The 18,163-nt window shown below is 35.8% G+C and overlaps 2 protein-coding genes across 9 annotated transcripts in view; one reads left to right on the forward strand and one right to left on the reverse strand.

The window, feature by feature from the left end:
• The window catches only part of CCNH (cyclin H), a 100,948-nt gene that overhangs the window by 7,478 nt on the left and 75,307 nt on the right, over positions 1-18,163 (forward strand). For 2 of the 6 annotated variants that reach the window (XM_032156900.2, XM_058440737.1), the window contains exons 5-8: positions 376-539; positions 3,649-3,719; positions 5,906-6,017; positions 10,273-10,827. In XM_032156900.2, coding sequence (XP_032012791.1) covers positions 376-539; positions 3,649-3,719; positions 5,906-6,017; positions 10,273-10,390 — 465 coding nt within the window. In that variant the 3' untranslated portion in view covers positions 10,391-10,827. Of the gene's footprint in view, positions 1-375; positions 540-3,648; positions 3,720-5,905; positions 6,018-10,272; positions 10,828-10,890; positions 11,111-12,484; positions 14,907-18,163 lie in introns of those variants that run through there. The other 4 variants (XM_058440736.1, XR_004248723.2, XM_032156901.2 and 1 more) reach the window with 4 other exon arrangements.
• The window catches only part of RASA1 (RAS p21 protein activator 1), a 121,678-nt gene continuing 116,992 nt past the window's right edge, over positions 13,478-18,163 (reverse strand). For all 3 annotated transcript variants that reach the window (XM_058440734.1, XM_032156898.2, XM_058440735.1), the window contains exons 24-25: positions 15,883-16,017; positions 13,478-14,602 (exon numbers count right to left, since the gene is read on the reverse strand). In XM_058440734.1, coding sequence (XP_058296717.1) covers positions 14,519-14,602; positions 15,883-16,017 — 219 coding nt within the window. In that variant the 3' untranslated portion in view covers positions 13,478-14,518. The remainder of the gene's footprint in view (positions 14,603-15,882; positions 16,018-18,163) is intronic.

Below are 18,163 nucleotides of genomic sequence, written 5' to 3' on the forward strand. Positions count from 1 at the left end.
TTATTTACTTCTTCCTGAAAGCAAATTTTAAGTAGAAGGAATTTCATATAAAAGTAAGGTGTATTCCTAAATGTGGCCTTACATTTGAATCACCTGGGTTGCCTGAGAGAAGCATTCACCTGGGAATATGTATTTGTTGGCCCTACTTTAGACTCAATGGAATCTCTAAGAGCTTCCCTTCCCTCCCCTCCTACTCAGGTGGAAAAGGACCAAGAGAAGGGATTAATGTAAATTGAGGACAGTGTCAAGTACTGTGCTAGGAACTTTAGATATGTTATAGCACATATTTCTTAATAGGAGTTGTGTAATTTTAAACTGTTGTTATACTCCATTTAAACCCTCAGAAATGGTAACATTTGCAAACTTTCTTTCTAGACCCGCTATCCCATATTGGAGAATCCAGAGATTTTGAGGAAAACAGCTGATGACTTTCTTAATAGAATTGCATTGACGGATGCTTACCTTTTATACACACCTTCCCAAATTGCCCTGACTGCCATTTTATCTAGTGCCTCCAGAGCTGGAATTACTATGGAAAGGTATTAATTAGTTTTTTAACTTAGGTCAAATTCAGTCACTGGGTTTATTTATTCATAGAATCATTTCTGACTATAATCTTTAATATTCCTTGTGGCTGGGATTGTTGGTGAAGAGAAGAAATGAAATTGCCTTTTGAGGAAATCTTTAAACATCACGAAAAATATTGTTGAACTAAGAGGATACATTTAGGATTAAAGTAGAAGTAAACCAGGTGATCCTTGAAAGACTGATAAAGCTATCAGTATATGACAAATTTAGAAGTTCCTGTGAACTGGTGAGCAACTTGAGTGCAGCAAATGTCTGCCTTGTTTTGTCTTTATTCCCCTTCTGTAGAGCATGTATGACACGTGGAAGTTAAATATTGTTAACTAACTGAAGCACAAGCTAGCAGCCAATTAGACATTTTTAGTTTCTATATTAAGTTTCTCAATTTATGACCTTTGAGGTTCTGCTTGATTTCATTCCTAGAAATAGCTGAGGAAGAAAGATAAAACTTCCTAAAGTTAATTAAAACTATTTTACATGATTATAATCCCTTATCCATAATTTCAGAATCCATTGATAAGGTGGCAGCAAATAGAGCAGATTGTATTTAGTTTTTATTTCACTTAATAGGAATATTTGTGTTCCCTTGCAGAAATCTTAATATTCCTGATTACAGACATCACTTGGGTATTTCACATTTCATAATATATACACCAGATAACTTTTCTAAGACATGAATACTTATTAATAAGAATTTCACAACACATCTGCATCTAGGATAAGGGATTGTAGGTTTATATTTTATTTATGATACGCCTCTTCTCTGCAAACGCAGCTCACTAACTGTATATAAATGTATACATTTAATCCCAAAGTGATTTATATCTCCACTTATTTACTAAGCGAACATTTATTAGATACCTTCTGTGTACTACTGTGCACTGTACTACACTTTAGGAATATGAATAAGATAAATCTCTGCATTAGGAAAGATAGTCATGTAAATTATTGATGTATATGGAGTTAAGATGTGGACTTCCATTAATTTTGCGGGGTTGGTTGGTTATTTTTTTTGAGACAGCATCTCACTCTCACCCAGGCTGGAATGCAGTGGCACAGTCATAGCTCATTGCAGCCTCAACCTCCCAGCCTCAAGCGATCCTCCTACTTCAGCTTGCTGAGTAGCTGGGACCACAGGCACACACCACCACACCTTGGCTAATCTTTTTGTTTTTTCGTAGCGTTGGGGTTTCCCTATGTTGCCTAGGCTCATCTCAGTCACTCCTAGACTCAACTAATCTCCTGCCTAGGCCTCCCAAAGTGCTGGGGTGACAGGTGCACACCACCATACCTGGCCTGCGGACTTCATTCTGTAAGGGAACAAAAGTCCTCTTGTCCACAATTCAAATAACCAAAAGTTTGATTAATCTTGAAGCATTGTATATAGTGCATCTATAAATTCTTCAGTGATGAGATTTTAATTACATAGAGTGGGATGAAGCATCCTAAGGTCCAAATGAGTTTATTTCATCTTAGAAGTTTAGTTCATTATAATTCCAGGAAGGCAAAATTGAAATTGCGATACCTTTGGCTCCTTGCAAATTTAATAGGCTTTTGTAACATTCCCAGAGACTAGACATTGGGCCTTTTTTTTTTTTTTTTTTTTCCTTTAGGGAAATGCTTTCCAAACATTTTTAACTTACAGCTGATTTACAGGCAAATTTTTGGGATATGTGGAAATGAGGTTTACATTTATTGCTGATTTCAAAAGGGAAAGCCCCTGTGCTGTTGTCATACTCTGGATAATGCCTCAGATTATTAATCATAGGATTATTACCGTTATTTCTGGGTTTTCTTCTCTTTCTTGTAGATTTAGAGCTTTATTTTTCATCTGCTACTTTAGGTATTCTTATTTGCCTGTGGATTTTATTAAAACACCACAATATTAAAATTCAAATTCAAAAATGAGGTTAAGAGTTGCTAACTTCACAGAGATAATGAGTCTAGTCAGCCAACTCTTAGCACCAAACCTATGACCCTTATGCTTAAGAAATCAAAAGGAAATGAAGAGTAAAAATAAAGGAAGATGACAAAAATGGGAGAAATTTTAGGTAGGAAAGGGAAAGGAAAAAACTAGTTATTTTGAATTACTAGTAACTGAAAATGGATTAGTTGTCAGGAGATTTCCTGATTTTCAGATCCAAAATTTATTCCCACAGTAGATGATGATGATGATGTAATATCAAACAGTTATCAAAACTTTATAATAAAATTTAAATAAATCTGGATAAAGACAGCAACAAGAGTTCTTAAAGCATTGCTTTCTATTTTTCTAACTATTACCCCCAAGAGAAAAATAATTTTTTTGCATTTGTGTTTGAAAAACTATTTAACACTTTGAGAATCTGTTCATTTGGGCTTTTATCAATTATAGGTCAAGTTCAGGTATGTAAAACTTCAGAGTAACTAAAATTTTAATGTAGAAATTGTATTTTCATACTGTCAGTGGCTCTGAGAAAAACAGGTAATTTGGGTTTATATCACATTGATAAAGAAGTTTAACACCTTTGATTTGGACTTGATGCAAATAAGATGTAATAGATTTATAAAGCATTAGGTGATAGTCTTGTTGGTTTGAATGTCTGTTACTCCACAAAAGTGCAACTATAGATAAAATGGCTTTCATATTAAGGGAATAGAGAATCCTTACTAGTGCCAGATTCCAGTTTTGCTGCTTCCTAGTTTATTACTTTGGGCAAGTTACAAGATCATGACTTGTTCATCCCTGTAACTCAGATTCCTCATCTGTAAAATAAGGTTAGACTCATTGGGCTTCTATATTAAAAGATATAAATGTTATAAGTACTGGCTATTACTGTTGCTTTCATACTATTTTCCCTCCGAAAGGTTGTACCTGAATGTCACTAAACTTAAAGGAACAATAAACATCTTTTAATGTAAGTGGTAATAAATCCTTAAAACATAGGAGTTACAGATTATACATTCATAAATTTAAAAGTATTTTAATTGCCTTTGATGAGGATGGAGGAAAATAATTTATGATGTCATGTTTTCTCAATGTGCTGTATGTTCTCAACAGATTTTTTTTCTTTTCTTTGCTAGTTATTTATCAGAGAGTCTGATGCTGAGAGAGAACAGAACTTGCCTGTCACAGTTACTAGATATAATGAAAAGTAAGTAAAAGAGAACACTTTACAAAATGTTCTTCTAATACAAAGCTCCTTTCTAAATAAATATCTTGGTGTTTAACTAGAAATATAACATAGATTTTTGTTTAGATTTCTTTTCATTGAATTACTATATTATGGAAGCATGAAAGACACATTAGTCTAGAACAAATAGAAAGTACATAGAGGGAAGTAGTGTTCATATACATAGAACTTATGCAAAGAGTGAAAATAGAGTCAGATTTAGAAAGGATTTAGAGATTGACAACAGGATCCTTTTAAAGAATAAAGAAACATACTAGGCACTGAAAAAGTTGTAATGGGAAATAACTTAAGGATAATGTTTAAATTTGGAACTTCTATTTTGTAGATAAATTATTTTTTTAAGAGAAAGGTAGACGGAGATTTGACAAACTCAGAGAAGGCACTGTTAAGACAGCAGAGAAAGATTTAAAGATGCTTGCCGTGAAAATTGGAGTGATGTGGCTACAAGCCAAAGGAAGCTGGCAGCCACTGGAAGCTGGAACAGGCAAGGAGTGGATTCATCCCTGGAGCCTCCAGAGAGATTATGGCCCTTCTAGCACTTTAATTTTGGCGCAGTGAAACATTTCAGACTTCTGGGCTCCAGAACTATGAGAAAATACATTTCCGTTGTTCTAAGCCACCACTTTTGTGATAATTTTAATAGCAATGTCGGGAAACTAATATAGCCCTGTGTGACCAAGACTTATCCAGCCCAAAAAGTCATTAGTGCTGGTGTTGAGAAACCCTGTCCTAAGAGTTGAGTAAATCTCTACTTAACTTATTGGCTGGATTAGCCAGCATTCTCCATTCTTGCCCGTGGCACACTTGGTCATGCCTGCTAAGCTACTCTTTGGGGTTAAAAGTCAATCATGTTTGTTTCCAAACCTTCTTGTGTAAATTGTTCTTGTTAATTAAGTGTGTATTATAATTAAATATTAAACCAGTAGAATATAAGATTGAAATCTTGATCTTTGATGGCAGTAAATGGGTATACATTTTATATATTTTGTGTTTTAAAATTTAAGATGCTTCAGGGCATCTATGTATCATTTCTTGATTCTCTGCTCGAAGTGATCCTGAGGGCTTCCTTCTTTAAGAATGGCGGCTGTGATTTATGAATTATAAACTGTAGGTCTTTAGTTACACCACTAGGGGGTTCACTTTAAAAGCTAATTGTGATTTGACTGTAGCTATTATTAGGATCATAGAATTTAGTAGGTAAAAGGTCTTATTCCACTGTACTCATTTCATAGCTTAGTTTTATTACTGATTTCTTCTCAATACCTTTATTTTGCTCCACTTATTTTAAAATGAAATAAAAACAGCTCTTCATAAAACACTCAAGTTTTAATGCTACTAAGATATTTGTAATTTTTGGAACATAGATACTGTCCTAAGGGTTTTGAGTTAGAAGTGTTAATTCAGTTAAAAATACGGCTTTGTTTGCATTATGAAATAGGTCAGTAGTGTAGTCATTTGGATCACATGGCTGGCTAATAGTAATAATAAGCCCATTGGATCTCTCATCATTCCCCTAATCTTGAAATGTGTATCCTTTGGTTTATTATAGTTGAATAAGAAGATCAGCTAGAGGATGCTTTTGCAATTATAAAGTTACTGATACAGTGTTTGCTTTTAACCTAAAGTGGACATTTTTGTATAGGGTCTGCGTTTTGTTAAAGCAAAGGATTATTAACAAATTTTTACTAAGCATCCTCCCTTTATTGCATGTTGTGTAATAACAGTTTCCTTTGAAAACAGGAAGTATACTCTTGGCCCACTATGGGATAGAATACTACGAAGATGGTTGGTGACAGAGAACAAAACATGTTCACTAAATCATTTAGGGATTTTTTTTTTTAAGTCTTAAAACTGAACAAGAAGTGACCCCAGTAGGATTTGCCAAAAATTAATACTAGATTATACAGTGTGCTTTATGCTGTATATGATATGGGCGAAACAGCAGAGAGCCATAATTACTTGAACTAAACATACAGTGCTTATTGGATTTTAATGTAGAATGAAATGCAGAATAATGCAAATCCTGAGAATAACCATGTCATTTGAAGAGTGTTGTTTCCTGTGACAAAATGGAAAAGTAACCAGCTCCCTTTCTATGAGAAGGAGGTTTGCTTATTCAGTTTAAATTCTTTTTGGTATCCACATAGGCATGAGAAACTTAGTAAAAAAGTATGAACCACCCAGATCTGAAGAAGTTGCTGTTCTGAAACAGAAGTTGGAGCGATGCCATTCTGCTGAGCTTGCACTTAACGTAATCACGTAAGTTAATGTGACAGTGTTAATCAATAGACATAATTGTTATCCAGTCCAAGTGGTTCGTAAATCATTTTATTGGTGTTTGCTCATTTGAGGAAAGCTGACTGATCCATTAAATCAGATTTTCTTTATTGAATGGACATTTCTAATGAGATTAAGGTAATAGTTCGGCATTCACTGTGCAGTTCTGATCCTGCTGTGACTCATGTGTTCTTTGGCTTGCAGGCCTTGTCCTGTTCTGTTACTTCTCATGGGATTTCAGGGGTCAGGGTCTTCCTAAGGAATCCTTTTACCTTTTCCTGTCCTTTTAATCTTTCATCTCTTTGAAGTTGTGATATCTGGTCTGAGGAACAAATATGCTGTTCCAGACTCTTCTGTTAGCTAGAGTAGAGGAAGTTGGCATACTACTTTTTTTTTTGAGATGGAGTCTCGCTGTGTTGCCCAGGCTGGAGTGCAGTGGCGCAATCTCAGCTCACTGCAAGCTCTGACTCCCGGGTTCAGGTCATTCTCCTGCCTCAGCCTCCCGAGTAGCTGGGACTACAGGCGCCCGCCACCACGCCCGGCTAATTTTTTGTATTTTTAGTAGAGACGGGGTTTCATTGTGTTAGCCAGGATGGTCTCGATCTCCTGACCTCGTGATCTGCCCACCTCGGCCTCCCGGCATACTTCTTTCAGTGACAAACTTTATAGTGATGATAAAGCCAATAGGAAAATAGGCCGTTTAATTTCTTCTTGTGGCTAGCCATAAGAACACCTTTAATGTCTCTTGATTTGTAAGCTGAATGTGAAAATCATCATAAAATTGGCAATTTATGCTTTGCAAATTGAAAGATCCACTGAAACTTTTTTAGGTGTTTAAGCAGTTGGGAATTTGGACAGGTACTAGGATTAATGAAACTGCCATTTTCTGTTTCCTGTGGGATGCATTTTGTTAAAGTTATACCTTATTTGTTAAAATTTAATGGGAGTTATCTGTGGCATCTTATATTTAAGATGTATTTGAGGTATTATTTCTGCAGTTGGTGAATATGTGCTGCTGGATACCTATGAAAAGCCAGAACAGCATTCCAAGGCCCTTATGTCAAATACACATGACTCAAATTCCTTACCTATACTGTTGTAGTCGGGGAATATCTATGGACTTAGGAAGCGTGCAGAATATGAGGTGGTTTTATTATAGTTATAGCTATAACGACAAAGCATGGTTTAGCATAGAACTTGAAATTGGTGGATTTCATTCACTCCCGGGTTTCAGTGGTAACAGGAATTTTTCAGAGTGGTTACAGAGAAGTAATGTTGGCTTTAATGAATGAAAGTATTGCAGCACTGGTTATGTTCTTTTTGCATTGATTTTGAAATGGGATTAGACCAGGGGTTGGCAAACTGTGACCTACCAGGCATATCCAGCCCACTAGCTGTTTTTAGAACACAGTTTCTTGGAATGTAGCACACCTATTCGTTTATATATCACCTATGGCTATTTTCATGATACAGCAGAAAAGTTAGGTAGTTGAAACAGAAACTGGTTATAGGGCCTGCAAGGCCTAAAATATTTACTGTCTCTTTAAAGAAAAAGTTGATCCACCCCTGGATTAGACCACTGAACTACTAATCCTACCCTTTCTAGCTAAGTAACTGAATGGACCAAAATCCAAAATTCTTAACTGCCATAGCTTACATTTTATTCCAGATTGCCATCTGCCTTGTACTGGGCCAAATTCTGAATATCTGTGAGTACTTGAGGGGTGCTTCTCAAACTGTGAAGGACTTTTTTAAAAAAATCACTTGATGTATACTGTGGTAAAATTCAATAAAAAATGAATTACTAGAAAAGTGAAGACAAAAACATAAGCTCAAGTTTTATTAGATTCAGCAGTCATAAAATTATTATATCAAATTGCTATTAAAAATTTCTAGAGCCGGGCACAGTGGCTCATGCCTGTAATCTCAACATTTTGGGAAGCTGAGGTGGGCGGATCACCTGAGGTTGGGAGTTTGAGACCAGCTTGGCCAGCATGGCGAAACCCCATCTCTACTAAAAATACAACAATTAGCCGGACGTGGTGGTAGGTGCCTGCAATCCCAGCTACTTGGAAGACTGAGGCAGGGAGAACTGCTTGAACCCCAGAGGGGTCGCAGTGAGCCGAGATCACGCCATTGCACTCCAGCCTGGGCAACAGAGCAAGACTCTGTCTCAAAAAAAAAAAAAAAAAAAAACAATTTCCAAACACAATTCCTATACTTAACTCACTGCAAACTGGAAACTGTTCATGGACCAGCTCTGGTACTCGCTACCATGAGTAGTGCTACTTTAGGACTAAATACTTGTTTTCCTTGATCTTCAAAATTATTTTACCTTTATTTTTCATGACACAAAAACTGTTTCATCATTGTCAGTCAACAAGTGAAACCAAAGTTCCCTTTGATCAAAACCCAAATCTGTCATGACCTCAGAAGTTACTTAGCAGTTGTTTACCTTTGCCAGCCTTTTCTCTGCATGTATATCCATATGTGTATATTTATGAAATAAGTCACGTTTTTTTCTTTGCATTTTTCATACATATTGTACAACAGGTAATTATCAATGCTTAGCTTTTGCTAGTCTGGGTGAAAAAGTATCACATTGGTATTTTAATTTGCATTTTCTTGATTATGGGACATTGAACTTTCCATATTTAACGGTCGCTTATATTTCTTCTGTATTGCTTATTTATCCCCTTTGCCCAATTTTCTGGTTTTTTTTTTTTTTTTTTTTTTTTTTTTGAGTTGGAGTCTTACTGTGTCACCCAGGCTTGAGTGCAGTGGCGTGATCTCACTGCAACCTCTGCCTCCCGGGTTCAAGCAATTCTCCTGCCTCAGCCTTCCAAGTAGCTGGGACGACAGGCACATGCCAACACTCCCGGCTAATTTTTTTTTGTATTTTTAGTAGAGACGGGATTTTACCGTGTTAGCCAAGGATGGTCTCAAGCTCCTGACATGATCCGCCCGCCTCAGCCTCCCAAAGTGCTGGGATTACAGGCATGAGCCACCGTGCCTGGCCACATTTTTGTGGTTTGTAGTGCTTTATAGACTCTATATACGGTCATCCTTCAGTATCCATGGGGGATTGGTTTCAGGACTTTCTGTTGATAACCAAAATCCACAGATGCCCTAATACAAAATGGTGTATTTGCATATAACCTATACACATCCTCCCATATACTTTAAATCATCTCTAGATTACTTATAATACCTAAATACAATGTAAACGTTATGTAAATAGTTATACTGTATTCTTGAGGGAATAATAATGACAAGAAAAAAATTCTGTACATGTTCAGTACAGATAGAATTTTTTTCCTTATTTTCAATCTGCAATTGGTTTAGTCCAGATGTGGAACCCACAGGATACAGAAGGCTGATTGTACTTATTTATATATGATATATTCCATTGTTTTTCACAACTTTTTTCCAAATACTAATTTTTGCCCCAGCTGCTCCCATACCCCACTTTGAGAAAAAGTCTCTCTCTGTCATCCAGGTGGAGTGCAGTGGCTCGATCTTGGCTCACTGCACCCTCCGCCTTCTGGGCTCAAGTAATCTTCCCACCTGAGCCTTTCGAGCAGCTGGGACTACAGATGCTCAACCACGTTGGTTAATTTTTTAATTTTTTTGTAGAGATGGGGTTTCGCCACATTGCTCAGGCTGGTCTCAAACTCTTGGGCTCAGGCGATCTGACGCCTCAGCCTCTTAAAGAGCTGAGATTACAATTGTGAGCTCCTGTGCCCAGCAGGTCCCAGCTCATTTTTTATTTCATGTTTTCCTAGTTACTTGAAACACTTCTTATCATACATTAAATTCGTACTTCTGCATAGTCATTACTTTGCTTATCTAGTCTGATCATTGATCTGTTTAATATCTCACTTTTAGTTACCGTAGCTTTTGTAGTGTGCTTTGAAGATAACTGGGACAAGGTCCTCCAGCACTGTTCTTTTTTATATTCTCTCCTATTTTTTCACACTCTTTCCTAGGTTCAGTGTTAGACTTGACAAATTCCATGAAAAATTTTATTGGGGTTTTAATTAGAATTGCATTTAATTTAAAGATTGATTTTAAAAGTATCATTTTCCCTACCCATAGCTCTTTATCTTTTTCCATTTATCCAGGCCTTGTTTTTCAGTAGATACATGATATTGCCTATAGCCTTGCTAGTTTATTTTACATTTTATAGTTTCTGTGGCTGGTATTGGATTGCTTATTGATAGTTGCTTAATTATAGGAAGAAGAGGAAAGGCTATGAAGATGATGATTACGTCTCAAAGAAATCCAAACATGAGGAGGTATGTTTTACTCCAAAAATGAACTCTAAGTCATTTTTGTTACACATGCTGGTGTGACTATACTGTTAAGGTTTATTCTCCAAGAGTACAAGCATTATAGAGTTGTGCGTTTTTTCATTTTTTGCATACTTCCTTACGTACAGTACTGTTGTCCATTATTAAAGGGATTTTTCTCTCTTCTGTCTTTACTTGATGAAGAATCCTTCCTGTGTTCATAGAAAGCAGAAGCAATACACATACATACTACATTTTTGCTTTATTTCTTATTCTCCAAGGATTTTTCCCTTACTCCCTTTTAAAAAAAATTTTTGTATCTGTCAAGTCAGATAAGTGAATAATCAGAGGAAAAAGGTCACAGCTGTAACCTTTATTCCTCATTGGAGGGGTCTGGTGAGACCATGCCAACATTACTAACAGTGAACTATTATAAAATTTCCTGGTTTATCTTTTGTAATCCACATGGTTAAAAGGAGAACATTTTCCTTAAGGGGAGGTAAGAGGTAAACAATACTGGTTATGCTTCAGTTTATCCTTACCACACTTTTTTTCCTTCTTAGGAAGAATGGACTGACGACGACCTGGTAGAATCTCTCTAACCATTTGAAGTTGATTTCTCAATGCTAACTAATCAAGAGAAGTAGGAAGCATATCAAACGTTTAACTTTATTTAAAAAGTATAATGTGAAAACATAAAATATATTAAAACTTTTCTATTGTTTTCTTTCCCTTTCACAGTAACTTTATGTAAAATAAACCATCTTCAAAAGAGCTAGAATAGCACCTGTTTTGAATATTCTTATTCCATCATGACTAATATCAAATTAAAGCTGCAACTCATTTGCCTAATTTTTTAAGCAAAATATGATAGGCAAACCTATGCTGTTTTAAAAAAAGGCACCACAAAAACCAAAACTTAGTAGCCAGCTTTAAAAGTGTTAAGGAATGTGTTTTGCCCTCTAGAAACCTTTATAAATGGCTTTTTGAATGCCATCCTAATATATTTAGCTATTTGTCCATTACTATTAAACTGCAGAAGGTATTTCAACTGTTACATGGTACTGAAATCCAGTCATCTGGGTAATGAATATTATTTTTCTTTACTTACCCGAAAACATTTCCAAATGGGTTTTTTAAAAAAACCAAATATATGATTTTGAATAGCTGTCTACATCAAACTCTTACGCTAGTATAGATAAGTAGGTAGCAGCAAATTGTATATTCAGCTGTGGTTTTTTAATTTTGTTTTGATGTAGGGTCTTGCTCTGTTGCCCAGGCTGTCTCAAACTCCTAGGCTCTAGTGATCCTCTGCCTCAGTTTCCTGAGTAATTGGGACTACAGGCACACGTCACCACAGCCTTATAATTAACCTATTAGATCACCTATAAGTGAATCCGTGTAAGTAGATTATAACAGTTACTAGGAATTTTGCAGATTAAATATGTTCGAGAAATGTAATTCAAATTGAAATGAGTCAATATAAAAATATAAAAGCACAGACTATTACAGCAAATTACTTAGATATGAATCATGGCTACCTGTACTTCACTATGTGACCTTGGTAAGTTATTAAACCTCTAAGTAAGTGCCAGTTTCCCATACTGAAAATGGGGAAGATAAAAATGCCTACTCTTCATAGGATTAATTAGAATAGTACCTGCATACACTAGTATTCAGTAAGTGTTAACTATTATAATTGGAACCAATCTGTGGACATCTGTTTATCAAGCCAGATTTTCTTCAGGAAAACTGGCTTGAAGGAATTCCGAGTAATTCAAGTGTCCTGAATCTAATTAAATTGCACAAATACACACACCTCCTCAGTCTCAATACATCCCAGGCTGTACTTTGCAGAAAGGTAAGTACCATTATAGTTACATCTATTTTAAGGCAATACTTACTATATGCATATTCACCTCTCTAACAATTCTTTACACTGTAGGCTTGAGTTCTGTGTTTTTTTTTTGTTGTTGTTGTTGTTTTTCTCATTCTAGAGTGAAAGGAATAAACTTCGTGATGTGAGATTTTTACAAAAGCAGAGTGGAAGAAGCCAAAAGTTATAACTCCTCCATCATGGTCCTAGTTAAGTACATTGCCGCTAGGCTCTAGACAGAATTACAAGATGTTCACAATTTGTCTCATTTTCCCTTTCAGATCGCCAAACTTTGGCATCAGAGCAAGGTCCACACTTATCACTGAAAATTTTCCCACCCAGCCCCATTAAAAAAGTTAAAGTGTGAGAGATTTTATTTCAACACTGACAAGCTAGTTACTACAGGGCCTACAAAGGTAAGTAACAAGTTTCCATTTCAACTTGAGAGACAAATGATGTTAAAATATAAGAAGCAGGGTAAGTCAGGTTTGTGATTTTAAATAAAAGGGAGAAGGATTTCAGACGGAGGAATGACAGGTTAGTATGGCTAAAGATTGAGGCATGATTAGCGGGAGCCAAAGTGCACAACAAAAATATCTTGACTAGTCCATATCCTCCCTGTTTTCTATCCCAGGAAGGAGACCACCTGGGATACTATGTTGGTCCAAATCCAGCTAAAAACAGAAGGGATGGAAAGGAGAGTAATTTGATAAAAGAGCCAAGAAGGGAGAGAATGGAATGAATTGAGTTGGTTTCAAGGAAAAGGAGCATGGGACATGTTGAGATTTTTGGTATCAGTGTTAAACTGTGATTGAAGCCACATAGATTAGCAGCCCCCATAGAAATAATTGCCTTTTGTAGCTTGGAACTATTAAGCAGACATCTTTTAAGCCCTTAGCATTTTTTTTTCCTGTATTTTATACATTAGAGGAATAGCAAAAAGTGTTGCTCTTGGAATCTAGGCCTTTCCTTACTGTGAGAACACCTCCTTGGGTTCCTGTCTTACTCACTTTGATTACCAATATCATTCTGCCACATATATTCCATATCTCCTATCATCTATCTGCCCTGCACAATTATGGGAGGGAAGGGATTGTTGCATATATAGAATCCTTTTCAAAAGAGGCCATTAGCAAAAATACTAATCTAAAGCTTCAGCTTCTCCCTGGGCCTTGCTCTGGTGCTAAGGTTTAAACTGCCTCCGAAGGAGGAAGAAAATAAACAAATTAAATGCTTAGCTCTATTTAGACTGATTATTAGACAGAAGTAATCAATTATGCAAGATATCCCTTGGTTTTATTTTAACTTAACCTTTGTGAATACTTCACAAAAATACACATACAGAAGTAAATAAAACTATACAGTTGAACTAAATATCCAGCAGATACAACAAGTAGTCAGAAGTTCAAAGATGGATAAGTTAGGCAGCTGATGAGGTTGTCTGCATAATCAAAGGGGTAGCACAAATAATGAACAAATAACTTTTAACGAAAGCATTCTAGTTAACATAAAAGAAATTGGTAGTCTATAAAATGGTTGAATGGGTAACATGCATTGATCAATACAACAACCAATAATATTTACTGAATTCAAACTATTTACTGTTGTAAACATTTAACAAAGCATTATGAGCTCTAAATACAGTCTTTGACAATTTCAACAAAATAAGTAGTATGTTTAAAAAATAAAGCTGATGAGCAATAGATCATTCTATATATTTTCTTTCAACAGTTCCAGCAAGAGAAATAGCAGAGTATTTTTTTAAAGTATACAGCAAAGATTGTTCCTATTATAATGATAAACTCTGGAAACTGTAAATACAAATAATCATTGAACAGTCAAATGGTCATATTCCTAATCAGGAAGTAGTTACAGTAAGAACAGTCTGCAATCCAGTTATACACAATTGTCAATAAGAGAATGTGTTTCTTGTCAGTTGATTACATAGTTCTTTCTCTAAGAGACAGCAATACTTTGGCAACTGGGTGTACTGAAAATATATTTTGAAAGTTCAAGATATCAAGATATAGTCATAGCATTTCATTTTGTGAAAGGTGATCTGTACACCAAGGCTCAGAGGTTGTTAAAGAATTGATTCCATGTGGAAATAGTGCAAATATCCTGCACAGACAGCTTACAAGGTTGCTGGCATAGTTATTCACCAGCAGAATCTTGGATTTTGTTTGCATAGCTCACACATCACTGGAATGTGGAAAAGTGTGCTATTTTTTGGCAAGAGCAAAGGAGACATTAAACTGAAGTGAATTACCATGTTGGGCATGCTGAATCCATGCAGAACACTGGGGCGAAGGCTGCTACCTGACATCATTGGTTTTTGTATACTGGTTTTGTTTTTGTTGAAGCAGTTCTGTTATAGCCAGAAGCTTTTTCAATACATGCTAGACAGAGGAAAAATGGTATGAAAATAAATGAAAGCTCGGTCAGCAATTTCAGGATGGGAACCTGGATTTTAAAAAAACCATATCAAACCAAAGGATGCATAAAATATTACAATTCCACTCAAAACATAAGTTTCTATTATTCAGTCATTGGCTGAGTATTTCTGGTAATAACTAAGAGAATTTTTATACCCTAAAGCGAACAGAAACTCGTTTGTGTTTGGCATGCTCCTATTTTTTAGGCCAGAACTATCACACTATCACATGCTGCCAGAAGCAGTTTATCTCTCTTTTTTTTTTTTTTTTTAAAAAAAAAAAAAAGGCTTTTATTTTTTATTTAATATCTAAGGCAAGTCCAAGTCATATTATTAGTTTTGAAAGCTGGTGGGGGAGGGGCAGGGAGGAACAGGACTTGAGGATTCTAGAATCTTAGAGAACTCAGTCACCAAACTCAATGCTTTAAAATCCCTTCTACAAAATCCCTGCCAATGGTTAGCCAGTGCAGTGACAGCATTCACCATCTCCTGAAACTACATTAGAAACTAGTCAAAACTGTCCCTGTGGTCACTTCCTCTCAGTGGCCCTTATGTCACCTGAGGACATTCAAAATGTAACTCATTTTGTTCTATATCTCCAATATCTTAATTGACCTGGTGTTAAGTCCCTTCAAATTCTGGTCTGGTCTTTGAATACATCCTAATCTGTATCTATCTGTTTGGTGCAGACGGCAGATAGAAGTCTTATCAGTGTAGTCTACTGTTTCTCAAAGTGTAGGCCATGGTTCACTTGCATCAGAATACCTATAAATTCCTGTTAAGAGTTTGTTAGACGTGCAGCTTTCAAGGCCACACTTCAGAATCTCTGGATGTGAAATTTGACAAACATCCCAAATAATAATCATTTGTTTCACAATTTGAGAATCACTTTGGCCATGCACTGTATCTGTATGTGACAGAGAAAAGACAGAAACTGAAAGAAAAAATAAAATCAATATTGACTAGCCATTTTCACATATGCCACCAAAGTATTGTTACACTGTTTTCCAGTAGAATTAACATTCGGACTCAAGAGCAAAACCTGATGTTTTTCAGTATTAAATGTACATCATTTTAGTCTGGGCCGGTTATTTCTGTCTGCTGAGATATTTTGTAATATGATGCAGAGTCTCAAAAGTTTAATGTAACAAGATAAAAATGTTAACCAGAATTCAGCTATTTATTACCTCTCAAAGTGTTACATCCTTGAAATATCATTGTTAATGAAGGCTGGCGAAAGCCTACCTGCTGTGCACCACGCTCATTACTGAGTGTTCGAAGTTCATCTGAATGAGCCACGCAAATCTCATGCAATGCTGCTAAATCACGGGACAGGTCCGTTCTAGAATGCTCTGTAGTGTCCGGAAGTTCAGGTACATTCTTTAAGGGAATCGTAAAATTGCATTTAGAAATACAAATTTTTTTTTTTTTTTTTTTTTTTTGAGACAGAGTTTCGCTCTTGTTGCCTAGGCTGAAATGCATTGGCATGATCTTGGCTCACTGCAACCTCCGCCTCCCAGGTTCAAGCGATTCTCCTGCCTAAGCCTCCCAAGTAGCTGGGATTACAGGCTTCTGCCACCATGCCCGGCTAATTTTTTGTTACAAATACAAATCTTTCTTTAGATTCTAATTGGGTATATTAGATAATTTTTTTTTAATTCTCAAATTTCTGTTAAAGTTCTAAAGATTCTTATTGAAATATAATATTTAGTATTAATGATGGTAAAAATGCAGACTTTGTAACCTTTGTATTCACGAAAGCCAGATTCCATTTTTTTCCATAGCATGACAGATGTGGTACAATATTATTGCTATTCTAAAAATAAGGGTCGGGGGTGTGGCTTCCTAACAATTAGCTTTATATCTGAAATCTAGAACATATGCCAAATAGTGTAGGTTAACTGCTAATCTGGATTAAATGCAGCCTAAACTTAAAATTCCTACATGAAATTTCATTATTAAGCTCCTGTAGTTTGTCTAAGTTGATAACGCATGTAAGTAGGAACTGTACTATGAAAATGCAATGAGAACCTGTCAGGTTTGCAATTATCTGTGGACTATGCTCAGAATACTTGCTAATGTGTGGGAATAATCAGTATTAATTATGGTACTTTCAGATAAGGTTCATAAAGTAACTTAGTCACTGTAATTAAAGTTTATAGTATAGGTTGAGTATCACCCAAAATGCTTGGGACTAGAAGTGTTTCGGATTTTGGAATACTTGCAGTATACTTGCCAGTTGAGCATCCCTAATCCAAAAATCCAAAATTGGAAATTTTCCAAATAGCATTTCCTGTTGGTGCTCAACAAGTTTTGCATTTTTTAGCATTTCAGATTTCAGATTAGGGATACTCAACCTGTACTTTATCAACACTAAATGCCAGTGTTATTTTAAGCCTTGGAGTAACATTTAACAAGGGCTTGGATTACCAGTAAAATGGTGACAGTATTTGCTTTACATTGCTAAAAACTGCAAAACAATGTTTTCTATGGGATAGAGAAACACAGATACTCAGAATACATTCAGTGATTAAAGGATTATAGCGATGAAAGACACCATATTTGCCTTCAGAGAACTGACTCTAGTAGAAAGGACTTTAGAAAAGTAATCATAGCAACACAGGGTTACATATCACAGATACGCAGGGGATGCTTAGGAGGTAAAACAAAAGTTATTTTATTCATGTTTGGGGTTCAGCAAAAGCTTCCTGAAGGAGATAATAATTGAGGTGGGTCTTCAAAAATAAATTTGGCTTATACAGGTGGTGAAGAAATATAGTAGTATTGTATTTGGATTCTAAGCAGTATGAAATCCTAGATTGTGTGTCATAACTTCTCACACAGTTCCTTAAACATTATAGTAAAAATGTTTGTTTGTTTTCCAGTGATTGACCAGCTATATCCCAGTTCACATATAGAAGCACGATGGACTTTTAGCATTTTTGTCAATTTCACTATAAATATAGAGCTATGCCATAATTTTTCATACACTAGTTTTTATACCTGAGGTTGCAAACTAGTGACTCACGGCATTCCTGATTTGTTTGCCACAAATTGTGGTGGTTTTTTTAACTGAATCTGAATACATTAAGACAGAACATGAACACCTCAATCTCCAATCCTAGCACTCCCTAATGCCATGCATTATACCTGGCTCTATTCACATGTACATGCACCTTCCTGGTTTCTCTATATATGAACTGAATTACTAATAAGTTTAGTTTAAAACTGACTCAGTACCTGAAAATCTGTTCAATCATGAAAATTTAACTTAAGAAAGGCAGGGTCCTAGAAATTACAAAATACCCTCAATTCATAATTTTGTAATCACATTTTATTAACAAGGCCCAAATGAGGCACAGATATTCCCACTGAATCAGGTGTTCCCACTGAATCAAGTGTAACACCAAATCCATGCCTTTTATTCCTAGAAAAGAAGACTTTTCAGTCTATTTACTTATTTAACCTGGTCAGAACTGTGTCATCGTCTTGCTTCAAGCCCCACATAGTAGCAGCAAAGTAAAAA

This window comes from Hylobates moloch, unplaced genomic scaffold (genome assembly GCF_009828535.3).
Source record: "Hylobates moloch isolate HMO894 unplaced genomic scaffold, HMol_V3 SCAFFOLD_6, whole genome shotgun sequence".
Taxonomy (NCBI): domain Eukaryota; kingdom Metazoa; phylum Chordata; class Mammalia; order Primates; family Hylobatidae; genus Hylobates; species Hylobates moloch.